Source organism: Ascidiella aspersa, chromosome 9, assembly GCF_963924565.1.
Source record: "Ascidiella aspersa chromosome 9, kaAscAspe10.2, whole genome shotgun sequence".
Classification (NCBI taxonomy): Eukaryota; Metazoa; Chordata; class Ascidiacea; order Phlebobranchia; family Ascidiidae; genus Ascidiella; species Ascidiella aspersa.
In genome coordinates, this window is record NC_139455.1 from 6,854,379 (window position 1) to 6,867,187 (window position 12,809).

Here is a 12,809-nt window from a genome sequence, read left to right on the forward strand (position 1 = left end):
AAGTTAAGAAAGTTTGAATAAGTTAAGACCAACTTAAGATTGCCATTGCATCACAGGAAAAATTTCTTCACTATGGAACGTACTGCAGTGGTTTAACGGACGCCCAAGATTTGTTGGAAGAAATTATGAAGTCGGATGAGATGCGCATGTTTGTAGAGGTTAGTACTACTCTTATGCAGTTAAAAAGTGGAAATTATTGAGAGTAATATGCGTTGCCAATAGTTTTGGGGGGTTTAGGTATAAAATAATAATGCTATTGTTTTTCTTGTTTATACTCAGATCTAAGCCTGTTCAAAGACTGCCAGTTGTTGATATTTTATTTCATAAGATCGAAACAGAACAACAAAATTTAAAAAGATCTCCAACAACTCTATTAAAATGCAAAATACTACAGTCATGCCAAAAACAACATCATCATTTTTGCTAAAAAAAAACTTTCAAACACACGTTTTTGGGGTCAGGTTAAACCGATGAAATAGCTTTTTTAATTTCTTTAAGAATACCACATTAAATTCCTAACAAGTCACAATTTCTTAGGTATATATATAATATAAGGATTATATATATATATAATATAAGGAATTTTTCTTGTTTATAAGGATTTGCAAAATCAAGCCAGTCCAAGCAAGTTCAAGTTGCGTGAGTTACTCTGCGTTCCAATGCAAAGAGTGCTGAAGTACCACCTTCTAGTAAAGGTAATGAACAGACACACTTTAAAAATTTATCAATATCTCTCTTAAGATCTTAAAATTGAAACATTATTACATAAACTTTACCATGCAAATAGTATATTAAATTTGTGGATTTTCCAATGAATTAACCCCAGATTGGCTTCAACTCCAACTGCAAATTAACTTGAATATCATTTTTTGAGCTAAAAAAAGTATTGAAGTGTTTTTGATATTGTATAACTGAATTTAAGATACTAAATAAAGATGGTGGGCTCAGGTTACTTGATTTAAATGGTAACAGTATTATTTTAACGTCTTGGAAAATGAATGTACCAATTCAAAGCAAACTGTGTTTTGATCAAATTTGACAGTATTTTCTGGACAAAAAAAAAACAAGTGTTTTTCATAAAGGAACTAAACAAACACACCCCGGATACTCATCCGGACAAAAAGGAAATGGCAAAAGCTTTGGAAGCAATGCAGGTAAGTGATTGTAGCAACCCACTCTAATTTAACTGTCACATTTTAATCCTGAATCATTCATGGGGAAACACCCCTAGTTAGAAAATTATGTTTTTTTGCTTTTACATAATATTGCTAGGGATGCACTTAAGTTCCTAGGGTCACGAAATAGGTTGTCAGACTCTGGATTTGGCGGAGTCAATTAATTTTGCTGGAGTCGGATTCATGACTCGAGTAAGACTATAGGAGTCTGACACGTTTCAAAACTTATTAGGCCGCAAACTGTTAATTGTAAAAGGAGGAATAGCGTATGGTGAACAATTTCTTATGTATTGTGGGTGGGTCAATTACATACAACCTCTATGAATGGCTTGCTGTATATCCACCATATTTTAGTTTCGTATATAGGTGAAATACAGCCCGTAGAATCCTAGCCAGACTCCCCACTTAACAAAATCGTCATATTTGGCCGGATTCGACTCGGAACTCGCAAGTCAGACTCTGGTTTATTTTTTTGGTCGGACTTGTCTTACCGTGTATAGAATTGTAACACATAGGTACAACTCCCTTCACCAAACCTGGCTTTACTCCTTACATCCATATTGTGTTGTACTTGCAGGAAGTTTCCCACTACGTAAATGAAGTCAAGCGGGACAGCGAAATGTTAATCAACATTAACAAAGTCAGCTCATGTTTGTTGAGTTACAATATGGTAGGTATTTCTAAAGCTACAAGATCCTGCTAGGTGCTAGTCGTATGTCAACACCCTTACAATATACACAGAATGTTTTCCCTCTATTTCTTGAACACTTATTATTGTGTAAAGCTGTTAAGCGCATTGCATTTCTTTAGTAAGCAAGATGCTGGCAGAATCTTGCCAACCTTATAGTGACAAGCATTTTTGGTCCAAATTCTTCGGGTTTTTTGCTCTAGTCCAGGGTTTTTAAACAGGGTTGCTCATACCCCCAAAGTAAGCGATAACTTAGGTTGCTACAATCTATTAATAGACTTTTTTAGATTTTAAACAGTTACATTTTTTTTTTGGATTTTAAACAGTTACATCCATGTGAGACAAAAAAATAATCTCCTTTTTGGCTGAACTACACTTATGAAAAGCCAGAAAAAATAAATAGCAAAGTTTGGAGGCGACAAAATGTTGCTAAGATAAAAATTCAAAAACTTTTGCTCATAACAAATTAGTATGATAGGATGTCAGGGCGTCTATGCGTCGAGGACACTTTCTGTACTCTGCATAAGAAAATATTACTGTAACCAGTGTTCGAGTGCAATTTATTGGCAGCAAACACCGCTGTACCACTACGGCCGATTGCTCAAAGATGGCGAACTGAAGATTAAAGGCTCGCAGGACAAAAACCCAAAGACGAGGAACGCATTCCTCTTCGACCAAGCTCTCTTCATGACGAAGGCCGAAAGGGTAAGATTTGAACTGTCTGAAAACTGAAATATTTGATGTGACGAAACCGTTTTGCTCAAATTTACTTGTTATCTATGGAAAAATATTTCGACTAAAAAACTCACGTTAAATGCTTGCTAAAGATATTAGATTACATATTTGGTTAACCTGAGTGGGATAGAGAAAGAATGTACATTCGGGCTAATTACTATAATACTACACTTGTTATTATTTTTTTGACAATACGTACTCCCCGAAGGTTGTTCGAATACAAAACTCAAACGCTAAATAAAATCCCCATATATCGATTAGAAACATATATAAAATGATTTAGAAGGCTGGAGGCAAAATAAATCCCTCTTTACATTTGTGTGGCAATTATGCAAATTTTGATCGGGTATCCACCATACAATAAAACTCTAAAAATAATGTTTTTTAAAGTATGCATACTAAAAAATCATAGTCGTCTCATAGACATATGATGTATTGATCGGATACTTTGTGTAATTTACTATTATTTAAGATATTTGTAGTTTTTCCAAGACCATCAATATAAATATGTTAAAAATGTGTCTTGATTTAATGAACCCAATACTTATTACTTCTTAAAAAATGAGAAGACCTTATAATATGCCCAATTACCTAATGGAATATGCCCCCATAAGAAGTGTCATCCCAATTCGACCCTATTTTGTTAATACTTGGAAAGACAATATGATGCCTTTACAATAAACAGTGGTTTTCGAACCTATTGTTCAACATAAGCATTGTTAAAAAAGACCAGTCTGTATTAAAACCTAAATTCAGAATAAATAAAAAGACCATAGCTCAGTTGGTAGAGCGACGGTCCCGGCTTGACCGGAGGTCGTGAGTTCGAAACCTCACTGCAGGCCAGTTGTTTTTCTGGCTTGCTCTGCTTGCATCATAGATCGACAGATTTGGCAAGTCTGCGATGGCTTTTCGGTGTACTAAATTCAGAATACTTTTATATTAAGTCAATTGCAATGTTAAGTTACATTATATAAGCCAACTTTGCCTACTGCAACAGATATCATGTTTTATATGCTAACTACCAAAGATTAGTTACAAACTCACAATTAGCCAAATGTGACCTGAAGCTATTAAAGTTATCTCTTAAAGCAGGGATGTCCAACCTGCGGCCCGCGGGCCACATTCCGGCCCGATCTGAAATTTTTGTGCGGCCCGCTAGTCATTTTCACTCCCAAGTTGTATTTTAAACGTTCAATATTAGCCCAACTAAAATGTTCCAGTCAGCTTTTAGGTGCGCACTAATTGTATAGTATGGGTAAAAAAATATAAATATAACTCTAAAGGCCCGTTATAACTCTAAAGAGCAATACTGTATCTTGAAACGTAATAGGTTCTGCGGCCCATTAAATTATTTCAAGTGTCAATGTGGCCCACTATAATAAAATGTTGGACATCCCTGTCTTAAAGAAACATTGTTTTTTATTTAGAACGGAGCTTACAGCCTCAAAGATCTTGTTCGCTTAAAAGAATATCGTCTTAATGAATCCTTGGCATCTGTAAAGGGTGGCAAGGTAGGTTGTTAACTAAACTTGGATCGAAAGTCTTTTATTTATTATTTTATTTATGCATAACAGAGTCACTAATTTTTTGTTAAAGAGCAGAATAAGGCTTGACGTTTGCGGACCGGATAACTGTACAAATTGACGACCGTGATCTAGTCATACAATTTTGTGTTTATGACTTTGTTAATTTGATTGTTATGAAAACATTTTTAATTTACACTTGTATCGAATAGCTTTTCATTCGTATTTTCCTTTCCTTGTGCAATATGCCGTAGGCCGAATTAGTTAACTCTGCGATCGGCATCTGAACTGCTGTCCGTCGTTTGTTGACCCCTGGTTTAGAATCAGTGACTCATTTGTCGTAAATTAAGTGTACTAATGACTTTAGTCAATGACGCGAATTACGTCTTTTTTTAAAGACTTGATTTGGTTAGTTTTGGTAAAATGACTTGAATTGGACTTCAGGCATTAAGTCGAATGACTTGGGATGAAATCAAGTGTTTTCCTAACATTTTATTCTAAAATTGAGCTATTATCTAAGTTCTGCGCGTTAAACGATTAGTTTGCTTCACGTTTTTTTTGTGTTGAATTATTGCTCATTATCGGACAAGGTTATTGTTTAAGTTTTATTTCGGTGATTTGACTTGGAGTTAACTTGTTTTAAATGACTTGACTTGTTATATTTTTGAAAGACTTGACTTTGACTAAAGCTATTTCACAAATGACTTGACTTGGACCTAAGTCACTGAAATATACCTTGTTTATACGACTGCATAAATCACTAGTTGTAAGAAAATCGTCCGGGCACAAACTCTACTGTACACAAAATCTCCTTTCTCTTTTACCATTAAGTTCTACTTTCCTTTTCAGTGGTCTTGGAGCATGACACTGGAAGGTATAACCAGTGGTTCCTATGTACTGTATGCCAAAAACGAGTCGGAGAGAGCAAAGTGGCTGGAAGGCTTAAAGAATGCTTTGTAAGTCGCAAGTTATTGACCCACAGGTGGTGACAACTAGGGATCTTCAAAGTAGAATATCGAATCCTTACATCCCATCTGGATTCGAATCCAATTCTGCCGTTTATTTCGTGTAATTGGAACCGATATAATTTAATGTTTTACCGCGGATTGTAGCGCCTAATAGCACAAACGCTTGTGGTAAGTTGGCCTGTCGCAGCGGCGACCAATTTACAGAGCTTGCTTTAAATCAGTGTTTCCCAACCTTTTTTACACTACTGCCCCCTTGGGCTTAGTATTATTTCATATCGCCCCCCTCATCTTGCTTTACAGTAAAGTATTATATTAATCGTTGTCTAACATCATATTGTCTTCACTTTCGTTTTGATAAGCTGTCAGTGATATTTTAGGTTGCCTAACATACATTCACTATTGGAATTTATACATACATTATTTCGCCAGGTTATGTCATTACCAGGAAAAATTCATATCTTTCTGCACCAAGACTTTAAATCCTTTTCTAGTCGCGGGCCGCAACCAAACTCATAAATGTCTTTGTGGGCCGCGCAAAATGTTAACTAAGAAAAATGTTAGAACAAATGTGAATCAGGCGGGCCTCGGATTTTTTTATAAATACTAATAATGAAAGTGTATTAGTGTTTGTTAATGTTTTGAAGTCCGGGCACACCTGGCGAGCGAAGCGAGCAAAATTTTTTGGGAGTATAGCGGCATTTCTTTTAAATTTCCTGCTAGTTTTTATCACATTGGCGAAAAAAATAAAAAAAATGTTAAAAAATTTATGTCTAATATTTTTGAATACGTTTTCCGTTTGTCCGCGACACACTTGGCAGCCTTCCACGTCCCAACGGTAAAGAAGCGCTGATCTAGTCCAAAGAAAGCATCAAAACGTAAACAAACTTGACAAGAAAGATCATTCGCGCAGCGCGAAAATTTTTCGCCCGTACTAAGTTAAAATAGTCAAAAAGTATTTAAAATGGACTTGTGTCTAGTTGTCAAAGAGGCGGTGGGTAGAGGGCCGTAGATTGGCGACCCCTGCTTTAAATATACAAACATTTTGCCGCGTATAAAACGGTGAAACGCAACAACAACCAACAACTTTACATAAGAAAGTCAATTATTACGTAACAATGGTCGGGAAACTACTACAAGTTCGCAGTACGGAAATTGCCATTTAAGGTTAAAAGTTACCTACGTCCTACAGTGCTGTTTGTTACTATTTTTATGTGAACATTTTACAAAATTTTGATATAAGTACTTTCATGTAACGCCCCCTTATGTGCGTTCAGCGCCCCCCAAATAATGAAAAGACTCAAAACGCCCCTTGGAACTCGCCAACGCCCACAGGGGGGCGGTACCGCCCACGTTGGGAACCTCTGCTTTAAATGTAACCCGGTAGTAGTGTCAGCGTTTTTTCGGGTGACTAATTACCGCGTCTCGCGATGACGTTCGTCTAATAATTAAGTGTCAATCAAGCGTTATTGGGCGAGCGACTAACGTGTACTGCCAGTTGCGGAGTTCGCAATCCCTAAATGCGTTAAGTCAATAGTAACTTTGTATTCTTTGCAGTACATTATTTGACTGCATAACAGATCACGTCAGTAAAAAATAAGCCCTAAGACCCGAAAATTCCTGGAAAAATAGGACCGAATTGCTTAAAACTTCTGTGTGCAGTGTTGCATTGTACTCACTATTGGCAAAAATATAAGTTTTGGCAACAACCTGAACAGTTGACATATTATAGTTTACACAACTGCTTTAAATGACAGTTGTTAAGAATGTTAAACATATGGGAGATTTTTTTTATTATCATGTACACATGTTAGAAAATTGTTTTGGCGATTTATTGCTGTGATTGTGGGCCCGGTAGAGTATAGATTAAGATTAATCCCTTCCCCAAACAAAATCGAGGTTAAATAATTTAATAAAAATATACTAGGATTCGCTATTCTGGATTCGTTATTCTAGATTCGAAACCTATTATTCTAGAATACCTTGGGATTCTACTTTGAACATCCCTAGTGACAACACTCCTTTTTTTATATTGGATAATTGTACTTGTGTCTCCAATAACTCATATATAACTCATTGATTTTAATTACAGTGATTTTTAACCGGTTCCGCGGAACTAGTGTTTCATAAAAAATCGTCAGATGTTCAAATAAAATTGTCAGTGTGACTTATGTTTCATATAACACCATTCGAAAATCTCTTTTTAACGCCTTGATTTGATCCATTTTTTGTATAATAATAATAGTACTCGATGTGTTTTGTAATTTTATGGGCCTGTGGCTAAGTACAGTACAGATCAAGTATTAATTTCGCGCTAATCCAAACAGGCCCAGATATCGCACTTAGAAAAACTGAATAAATATAAACTAATTCGTTGTTTATCGTAATACGTTAATATGAACTTTCGTGTTTCGCAAAACTTTTTTAATGCTGAAGTGTTCGCGTGGCTAAATTATATAGCAGTGGTTCTCAACCTTTTTGTACCTGTGGCCACTTTTTGATGCTTTCAAATAGTCGCGGACCCCTTACATTTTGCGTTTAGTTCTTTTTAGTAATTCAATTTATCCACCCAATGCAACTTATCTAAAGCTTTTTATGTATCTCTCTGACGTTAAGTATATCTAAACAATGTTTTTTTTAGATATATACTGTAAACCCTATGCATTTTTCTTTACCTTTCAGTGACAACATAAACCCACATGCTATAAAGTCGAAAGAGCATTCATTTGTGATGCACACTTTCATTGAGCCGTCCCAGTGCAGTTACTGCAATAAGCTCTTTCTGGGTACCTTTTATCAAGGATATGTTTGCAGCAGTAAGTAGCATCATATATTTTGCCTTGGTGAAAAAATCGATTTGTACCACATTTTGTATGTCCACATACTCCTTGACACAAAAATATTTTTGGTCGCGTATGGTCGCGCAGCGCAGATTAGCAGCTAGTAGGACTTTAGGGTTACAATAGGTAAAAAAATGAAATGTTATCTATATCCTACTTTATGCCTGAGTGTTTCAATAACTTATTTCAAACACGTGTCATATTTCTGAATGTTGTATTACGATTATTTTTTAACGTAGTGTAACGATCGGTTTTTGTAATAATATTACTATAAGTATTGTTTATATAAGGATCTGTGCATGTTCCAACGCTTTCAGTGGTCAATCCTTAATTATCCCTGTCTTAAGATCCAAAAAATAACCACCAAGGTTAAAAATGATCGAAAACAACTTTATCGAAAATCGTACCCCTGTAAGTTGCCACATTACTGGAGCCCCTGATGGTGAAGTTTTTTGTGTGTGTTTACAGGAACGGGCGCCAAATCGCACAAAACATGCCTGGCAGAAACGCTGAAGCTGATTGAGACTGGCCAGCTCGGCGTACAAGGAAGTGAGTGATTTAACTGTGTTACTGTATAGTGGCTAGCCAAGTCTTCGATTTTCATTTCCTGATTTCGGATAAACCCATACTTTTTGGGAAAATGCACGTGCTACTTTTTCCCGTTTTTTACAATCATTAGGTTGCTTGAACACGTGTCCGAGCACCTAAAATAATGGAATTACAAAGACCTTATAAAAGCTACTAACAAAACTAGCATTGAACAACCTTTACCGACTGCGATAAGTTGGTTTTAAGTTTGGATTTCTCCCAGTTAAATAAATTTAGGTACCAAATACATTGCTGTTTTTTGGGGCTAGTAACAGCATGTAATACAGCAATAAGTAAATGCAACTAAATGATAGACTCGAGGAAGACAGACCTAATGTTGAACTAGTTTCTTTCAGTATTTACGTCAAGGCATATCATTTGTATTTCTAGTTGATTGAGAATGACCTATTTTTGCTGGAAATTTTGAAAGAGCGTCGTTTTTAGGAGCCCAGTGGCCAATTACCTTAAAAAGAAAAGGCGTGTATTTTTCTTAGACAATGACCGATTGTAACGACCTGTGCGGTCCGCCTTAACGGTTCTGATCTTCTACACCCAATTCGTAACAAATATTTGATCAGCACTAGAGAAAAAAAGAGGGTTAACTGTTTGGATAACATGTAGTGTTAAAGCTATTCTACTGCCAGCCAGTACTACAGTTAGTTGCTCCGAAAGTATCTTGGTCTGCAGATGGGTTCAAGATTTTATTCTTGATTTAGTCGATCGTTTTGAGCAAGTAAAGCTTTAGATTTGTTACTGATTGAAATACTAACATATGGTTAACTACCACATTTTATCACATGCTGGTTTTGCCTACATTAATACGTAAACTTTTGAATTTTTTGAATAGCATTGCCAATTTAATTGAAAAACGATGTTAAGCATGAGATCCTACTACTGATAAAGTGTTCCATCTGATGTAGTTTTAGACCAGGGGTGGGCAACCTTTTTAACACAAGGGCCAGTTAGAAAATGTAATGGTTACAGGAGGGCCGCACATCAAATAAACACTAATTCCTATTTTCAGCTTTTACTAGAAAAACACAAGTACAAGCGGATATAAAATATCATAGCAGACACACATGTGGATGTTCAAATAGAAGTTAGTGAGAAGGATGATGCTGGATATTCGGATCGGCTCAGTACAATTTAAATAACAGCCCTAATACAAAACCAGCTGTTAAACATAATATCTCAGTCAATATGCGTGGAAAAATAGCTGGAAGAAGGTGAAGGGCCGCACAAAAAATGGAAAAGGGCCGCATGCGGCCCGCGGGCCACACGTTGCCCACCCCTGTTTTAGACGATATTAGCTGCTGGAGATGTGTGTTGTGAAAAAGTTTAATTGTTTGACTTAGAGTGAGGTTATGCCAAAGTTTATATTGTTTATGGTGTGTTTTTTTTTTTATAAAACACAGCTTAGTCTTTCGCATTTTATTAATTTAAGGGCCCTTGAAATGTGATTTTTTTTTACTTTTTTCGCTGGTATTGTACTTCATTATAACAACACTTTGTATATTGTTTTCAGAAGTAAAAGAAGGCGCACCACCTGTCCCACAAAGAATAGGAATCACGGTAAAGCTACCGATTAAAAAGATTATTAATGTTATCGATGCAATATTGTTATTATCTCTTTTATTGTAAACGTTCAAGTAACGGTCATACATGTGCATCTCTTTTACCATTTGTGGTGTCTTGGTTCTCGGACAAGAGCAAAGCCCATTATTCATTTTTTTACTCATTCACAGCGCACCCCAACCCTTCCGACCGGGAAGCCTACGAACATTTCAGTTAACCAGCGACCGATCTCCACTCCTGTTGGCATAACTGGAAGTAAGTTCGAATTTGTGGGCGGACGTCCCTTGTTATCTCCAAACTAAAACGATCGAACATACTTTTTTGGCGACTTAAAGCTTTAATAAAGATTAAACGAAGTACAGAACTTGGTGAAACGAAAATCGGTTTGTTTGGATTTTATACGATAAATTTATTTCGCTACTAAAAGCATCATCAGTACAAACAAACTGATCTTCGATATTATAGGCGCCGAACGTGGGTGTGCAGAGCGTTTTTTGAGGCCCTGGATTTCCTGCAAAAATTTTTAATTTTTTTTTACATTTTTATGTCATTTTATCGCAGGTCGAGCACGCATTGAGATTTGAGTACAATTATTCTGACAGAATTACAAGACAACGCTTTGTTTAAAAGAAAATGTACCAAATCGCAAAATCTGTTTGCGAGACCTGCTACGTTTTGTCGGTAGTGAGTAATTCAAAGAAACGCCCTTGGATTTTGAAAGTTCGACGCCTATGTTCGATATACCAAGTTCTGCACTTAGTTTAATCTTTATCATTGATGTGCAACCCGAATCGTTTGTTGTTCGCCATTCGGATTCAGTTAGATTCTGTTATTCGAAAGAAAATCAACTTTAAGCGCAAGAATGCATTCTTTGGCCCAAAAATTATACCAGATCAACCGATTTAACGCTGGTGTTTTCGTTTTCGCGCAGAAGCATACAAAGCGCACCGCGACTACAACGGGAAACCCCATCCCCCCTTCTCCGGCGCCAACTTCATCACGTTCTCTGTGGGTGAACAGATCGAGGTCATCGAGCAAGTGACCTCCGACTGGTGGGTGGTAAGTACAGTCCGCCTTTTTTTTTACTAGAACATTTTTTTTTTTTTTTTTTTTTTTTTTATTTTTACTAGAACATACTGTTGCTGCCAGGCATTGTATCAAATATAAAGGGATTCTTCTGGCAAATATGTATTCAGCGCTGACGTTTCGATTACCTACACAGGTAATTTTCTTCGGGGCAATAAACTTGTAACTTTACAGAAGGGTGACTATGTAATATGTAGACCACCTTGTTTTTGTCTTTTGGCTCACTGTATATATACCCTTCTGTAAAATTACAAGTTTATTGCCCTGAAGAAGATTACCCGTATAGGTATCAAAACGTCGGCGCTAAATACATATTTGTCAAAAGAACCCCTTTATATTTGATTTTTACAAGGATCGGTATTTTGCTATTTTGCAAATTTTGCAAAAAAAATCTAAATTAAAAATTAAGAAATTCAGTAAACTTTTTCATACAACACACTATTTTCAAGTTTCGAAATACTGTAGAAATAAAGATTTTTCATATTCCTAAGGTTTTTATCTTGTTCACGTTTAAGAAAATTATGTAAAATATATCAGAAATTTCGAACCAAAACTTTCAGTATTACCGTTGTCGTAAGTTCGAATCTCACCATCGGCTCCTCAAATCCCAACAATTACTAGGTTTTAGTCCAATTCCGTTTGAAGGTTACTCACTTACTGTAATTTATGACATAAAGCTAACTGTGCTCCTTTTCCTTTTGTGAATTTTCTTCAAATAACTAACGTTGTTTACTCCAGGGCTATTCGATGTCGCAGTTTGACCGAAGGGGGTATTTTCCAGCCTCCCATGTCAGTCCTTTGGTAAGTTCAGTGGTTTCTTTTCGTGGAAAGTTGCTTCTCGGAGTGTTTAGGATGTACAATAGGTTTCGTTATTTTGTTAAAGCCAGTCGCCAGTGTAGGGTTGCCACTTGGGATGTTCGATACTTCACATTTTGTTCCCCTACCGATACTCGATATTTTTGACTAGAAGTATTGCGATTCGGTGCGGAATTACGTTACTACTGTGTTTAAACAAGCAAAACAACCGAAATAAAAACGTTAAAAGGGAATTCTCTACCAGTTTATTAGACCAAAATGTGCCCCAGTTGTTAACCTTCTATTTTTCAATTAATTTACGTGTGAAAGTCCATAGAATCTCTGCGTTGGATCATTGCTAAAATTTAAATATTAATTTGGTATCTGATCGGCACCGATACCAGCCTATATGGGACAAGTACCGATAGTTCAACTGGTCATCGGGTATCGGCTCCGGTCCAATATTATTGGCCATCCCTAGCAGCCGCAAAGTCTTTTAAAATACTTATATCTTGGATTGTCAGTAATTAAATTGTAAAAAAGTCTTCGAAAACCTTTTGAATTTATTTTATAAAAAATGTGTGGCATTTTTGGCCCCACGTTTGACTTTTGAAGTCTGTAGCGCGTCCCGGTTGCAATTTGAAGTTGTTCAGCACTCGGTATGTATGTTAAAGCAAATGTTACCTATTGTTTATAAAGTCAGATATGTATTGAGTTTTTGTAAGTAGTTGTAGTGTAACTTTCCTACCAAGTAAATATGAAAAAACGTTTATTTTTCACTTCCACTTGTTTGAAATGACATTGATCAGGTGCATTTTCTAAAAAAAAACTTTGACTTC

At 36.2% G+C, this 12,809-nt stretch overlaps 1 protein-coding gene across 3 annotated transcripts in view; it reads left to right on the plus strand.

Moving 5' to 3' along the window:
* LOC146132113 (guanine nucleotide exchange factor VAV2-like) overlaps window positions 1–12,809 on the plus strand; it is a 30,655-nt gene that overhangs the window by 8,902 nt on the left and 8,944 nt on the right. For 2 of the 3 annotated variants that reach the window (XM_083396708.1, XM_083396710.1), the window contains exons 8-20: window positions 57–158; window positions 600–695; window positions 1,083–1,154; window positions 1,753–1,845; window positions 2,434–2,568; window positions 4,026–4,109; window positions 4,971–5,077; window positions 7,769–7,902; window positions 8,395–8,475; window positions 10,040–10,086; window positions 10,260–10,344; window positions 11,021–11,148; window positions 11,914–11,976. In XM_083396708.1, the coding sequence (XP_083252834.1) occupies window positions 57–158; window positions 600–695; window positions 1,083–1,154; window positions 1,753–1,845; window positions 2,434–2,568; window positions 4,026–4,109; window positions 4,971–5,077; window positions 7,769–7,902; window positions 8,395–8,475; window positions 10,040–10,086; window positions 10,260–10,344; window positions 11,021–11,148; window positions 11,914–11,976 (1,227 nt within the window). The remainder of the gene's footprint in view (window positions 1–56; window positions 159–599; window positions 696–1,082; window positions 1,155–1,752; window positions 1,846–2,433; window positions 2,569–4,025; window positions 4,110–4,970; window positions 5,078–7,768; window positions 7,903–8,394; window positions 8,476–10,039; window positions 10,087–10,259; window positions 10,345–11,020; window positions 11,149–11,913; window positions 11,977–12,809) is intronic. The other variant, XM_083396709.1, reaches the window with a different exon arrangement.